Raw genomic sequence first — 5,193 nt, 5'->3', positions numbered from 1 at the left:
AGTGTTTGACTCTGACTAAAACCTCTTGCCGAAAGCCCTCAATCTCCATGCGCACGGCAGAACAAGGTGTCAATAGCTGACGAAAATCCCATTTTTTGTCCTGTGTGAGTGCGTTTTGCACAGCTGAAAGGTTGCCATGAAGATTMAAGGGTTTCTCAAACACAGGTATGTTTTTGATGAGCCAACAACATTGTGACATGATGTAAAAATTTAAAAAGTAAATTTTACATATTGCCACTTTAAATAATTAGGAAACTGTTCTTAATAATAATAAAAATAATAATGTGGAGTTTTGTTTTCTTTACTCAAGAGACAAAAAAATGTCCCATTTGAAAGCACCAGGTGGTTTGGATCTGGCGGTACCTGGCAGTCCACCGTTCCTCCCAGGCTGTCGGTGGCAGGCGCTTGCAGCAGTTCCCATGTCCCCCCCTTATCAAATGTGATGACCGAGCGCATGTTGTCCTCGCTGACCGAGCCATTGACGAACGTGGCGATAAAAACGCCCCGGAGTCCCTCCACCCGATGCACGTCTGCAAACGGCTCGTTGACAAAGTACCTGAAAGTCAGTGGAGCAACAGGAAGCTACCTTTAAGGAATGGTCAATCAGAGGCATTGTTAAATTAAACATGCATAAATACAGCTGCCCAATATTTGAAATAGCCGGCTCCAACAAAACAGTACATACAGCACAAACACAGCACTGATATGATTAGCAGAGGACAGGCTGTCAGAGACACTAAATGAATCATCATTTAGTGATCACGCCTGAATCAAACTTGGCTATTCCTCCCAATGAAGTTGAGAAAAGATAACAAATCATCAATAAATGGGAGCAAGTAGCTCCCATTTACAGTTTTAGAGTTTCTATTGGATAAGGAAGCACATGCTGTCCATGTTTGGACGGCCTTTTTTTTGTCACCGTTACCAAGCATCTGCTTGCAGAGCTGGAGGCTGTCCTCTGAGTCCCAGAGGTTACTATGGTAACGACTTTACAACTGGTACGATACGGTTGCTGTTTGATAGCACAGCAAGGTCACAATGGGTTCTGTTTATTGTTACATGATGCTAAATGAAATACTAGCACTGTATGTGTTCCACTGTCATACAATGACACAAACAGRATTTAATCATGTTTACCCTCTTTGTTGCACCATAAACAATATGGAATCAAACATCTAACAGTAGAAAGACAACCTATATCCCACTGGTCAACAGCTGCACAAATTTTTTTCCCCCCGGGCTTTTTTCTGCAACTGTAGCTACATGAATTTAAAGGTGTTTTATGTCATGACAAAAAATGGCACACAAAATGAAAATAGGTTTTCTGGAAAATGAAATTTGAGCTTTCCAGTACCCAGTTGAGACAAACACTACCCCACAAAGTATTCATACCCCTTAAGATTCTCATGACAAATTAGGAAATAGAACTTGACTCTAAAGTAGAAGAAAAAAGTGTGTGTTTTCTTTCATGGTTTTATTTTTATTTATAAATTATTTTTTTAAATGTAATCCAAAACTAAATGTGGATCACATTTTTATTGAGTTGTCTTTATTCCAATACTTTTAAACAGTGTACATTCCCACTAATCTGCTAATGCATCAATAGCAGAGCAATTTTTTCATTTAGCACTTTGGAAAGAATTAGTGCACTTAGTTTAAACTAAATTCATTTTTTCAGATAAATTCTTCTGCACTAATTTAATTGGTTTTTTTGTAGTAAACCGTAAGTGACAGTCTACACTGAAAAGATGCAGTGTTTGTGAAAACATGTTGGACTCTTGTACATTACCAAAATTGTCTGAATCTTTTGTTTTATATGCAGAGAGTACTCCTCCTTTAACCTCAAAAATATATATTTTTAAAAAAGGTCACATTTGCAGTAGCTGATATTAGCTTTTCACCATGGCACACATCCCCATAGCGAAGCAGAATCCACAGAGTTTGAATTAATAAAGATATAAATGTGCATCAGATCCGCAGCATTTAACCTTTCAGTGGTTGTGGCTTGATGGTCGTTCAGGAGGCTCCACTTCTGCTGCTTGGTCAAAGATGTACGGTTGTACCACTGTGCGATTGGAAGAATTTTCACATATCTGACTTAAGGCAAACATTGAGTTAGGAGGGCGTGGCTAGCAGCAGCTCTTTTGCATAATCCTGTCATTGCGCTAAAATAGCGCATTTCTACATGAACTCAAAACAGGCAGAACTGATCTGGTGATTCCTCAGTATCTGAGAATAATTTTGTGTATTAAAAGTAATGAATATGTTTTGTATAGGCCACTGACCTATTCCAGCTTGAATCTATCTAGGCACTATAGTGGATTTTATATGCTAAAAATACTTCAGTCATCATCAAGCAATCCTATTTAGTTGAAAGTGTATTATCAATGAAAAAATACTGAAAGTCTTTAATCACGCAAATCTTACTTAAACAATTTGATGTGTTATTGACAGATGACTAAATCTGAGTAAGTGTGTTCGTGTGTGGGTGTGTGTGGGTGTGTGTGTGTGTGTGTGTGTGTGTGTGTGTTTGCAGTACCGGATAAGTGTGTTGCTGCCTGAGCCCCCAGGACTGTAGTAGAGCACATTCTCAAGTGACAGAGAGAAGGACAGGCCCTGTGTGTCTGAGATGTACAGGTGTATGGCATTGTTTGTGTGGTTCACACAAACAAACACCTGGTCCTCTGATGCATCCGCAATGTAGTACTCCTGTTGGATGGGCGAGGGAAACAGCGGTCACTTAAGAGTTCAGACCATAGAGTCACGTCTCTCACACACACACACACACACACACACACACACACACCCACGCACACACACTCAAAGCACAGAGAACATCACAACCTAGCACACCAACGCACTGATGTTCAAGCTGTATTTGATCTATACCTGCAACAATTGACCCAGAGTTGGATCTCTGTCTGAGTTTTTTAGAAACTGGAACGACCCTGTTCATTTTAAAACTCACTGTGATTGGATGCCGGGTCATGAACTCGGCAGCTTTCATCGGCTGGCGGTTGTAGGAGACCCAGAGCTGAACAGATGATGGGTTATGGCTGCCTATCAATCTCTGGGAAGGTCATAGAGATAGAGAAAGAGACGGAGACATTCATTGAGCTCCTCCTCCATACAAGGTCCGTATCATATCAGGAACTTTCAACGAAATCACCCAACACAAATTCAAAAATCGTCCTTTCACTGAAAAAATGAGCACAACTTCTAAACACAAGTTACCTACTGATATTTTAGAAACTGCATTTCGTCTTTTAAAACCTGATATATAGTAGTGGCATGGCAAAAGAAACATAGGAACCATGACTAATTTACTAAAATTCTGATTCATAAAGAAAAAAGAAGCAGATTGATTAAAAAAAGACAAATCCGCTGGATTTTGGCCTCGATTTTGAAACCACCGAGTATGCTCCTATATGAAAATTTTGGGCTGGAATTTCATTCCGCAACCAGAGAGAGGCGTGTTATTCAATGACGGTCCAGACATATCCTCATGCATGACAGAGTAAATTTCAAGTTGCAATGAATTAAGTTTTATTCTATTCTTTATTGGCAACAACATCTATATTGTTTAAGGGTGGGCCTTTATTGTATTGTTTATCGTGATAAATTTCTTATAAGAATTTTGAATCATCATTACAATGATAAATTACAGTTAATGACACCTGTTGAGATAGTGAGTTTACTACTTTCTCCACTGTTTGTTCAATGACAGCATCAATGAACATGGTCATGTGACAATGATAGCGATGCAGCAAAGGTTTGTGGGAATATTAACTGAAGCATAGAGACAATGTCTGTGGCGTAATCTGTCTTTTTAATGGTATTGAAAACATAGGGTATGGAATTCCCCAGGAACCTTGCTAAGCCCGGTGGTCGGGCGCTGAGGCAGTCCACCGTGTTTTTATATTAAAAGATGTTAAGWAGACAGGAAAAGTAAAAATATTACTAATTATATGTCACGGGAAAACATCGCCAATTAGACTCTATCTAAACCCACAACTACAGGGTCTGAAAAACAACAACTCAAAAAATACAATTAAAATGAATATCAATTATTTGCACTTCTGTTTAATGTTTAATTTAAATTAAGTCAGCAGCTCCATAAGGCCCCCCCCAGGGCTTCAGTGGCCCCATAAATGCTAATATTTTAATACAGACCACAGATACATAAAAGTATAATTTGTTTATTGATATTATCAATGCTGCTAAAAATTTTATTTAATGGTTTTAGTGTGTAAATTAAAACATTTAAAATTGTTTAACATTTAAATGTAAGCTTTTAAGGAGCAGAAAAGTTGCCTTTGTAAAAGTTTAAAGAACGATATTCATAGTTAAATTGTTATCACAGCAACAATCTGATGCTGTGAGTTTAATCTTTGAGTTTGAGCTCTGTTTGTTCACAAATACAAATTAGTAAACTGCATTTATAACTTTTTCTTTTAAGGTTGGCCAATTAAACTATCGTATTTTCCGCACTGTAAGGCGCACCGGATTATAAGGCGCACCTTCAATGAATGGCCTATTTTAAAACTTTTTTCATATATAAGGCGCATCGCATTATAAGGCGCATAGAATAGACGCTTCAGTTTGGGTTGCCAATTTGTTCCGTACTCTATTAATACACATCCACATTTGTAAAGAAGTGGTCCCAGAGTACTTTATATCGTAGTCTGCCCCAGTCATTGTTTCACTCACAGTGTTGCGATATCGTGCCCAACTGCTTTCTGGGTAACACAGACCAACCGACAAGCTGCCGCCGCAGTCTCTGTCTCTCTTCCTCCGATGGATCGGCATATATATATATATATATAAGAGGTGTGCCGATCGATCRGCCACCGATCATATTCAGCCGATTTTTGTGAAAAAGTGTATGATCGGTGATCACCGATCACGGTCTCTTGTTGCCGATCACACAAACCGATCACCTGCATTTCATTTTGCAGTCTGCCTGTGCAGCTGGTCTCCTCTTTCCTTCACAATGCGCAAGCGCGCAGCAACAAATCCTAAGCGATGAGGAACTATAACGCACTGAGTGACTGGGGAAGTTTGTGTGTTGCGGCGGAAAATTGAAGCACGTGGTGTGAAGCACGTCAAAATGCATCAACACGACGAATCTAATATGGCATAAAAACAATGCCATACTTGACGGAGTTTGGCTACATCGAGGCTCACTGCAGT

The 5,193-nt window shown here is 39.2% G+C and overlaps 1 protein-coding gene across 5 annotated transcripts in view; it reads right to left on the bottom strand.

Moving 5' to 3' along the window:
• Window positions 1-5,193, bottom strand: part of sorl1 (sortilin-related receptor, L(DLR class) A repeats containing) — a 303,395-nt gene that overhangs the window by 182,398 nt on the left and 115,804 nt on the right. For all 5 annotated transcript variants that reach the window (XM_017308199.1, XM_008425236.2, XM_017308196.1 and 2 more), the window contains 3 exons: window positions 2,969-3,070; window positions 2,540-2,709; window positions 364-556 (listed from right to left, as the gene is read on the bottom strand). In XM_017308199.1, coding sequence (XP_017163688.1) covers window positions 364-556; window positions 2,540-2,709; window positions 2,969-3,070 — 465 coding nt within the window. The remainder of the gene's footprint in view (window positions 1-363; window positions 557-2,539; window positions 2,710-2,968; window positions 3,071-5,193) is intronic.

Source organism: Poecilia reticulata, linkage group LG13 (assembly GCF_000633615.1).
Source record: "Poecilia reticulata strain Guanapo linkage group LG13, Guppy_female_1.0+MT, whole genome shotgun sequence".
Lineage (NCBI taxonomy): Eukaryota > Metazoa > Chordata > Actinopteri > Cyprinodontiformes > Poeciliidae > Poecilia > Poecilia reticulata.
The sequence above is the reverse complement of the archived record's forward strand: the minus strand, read 5'-3'. Positions and strand labels throughout refer to the sequence as shown.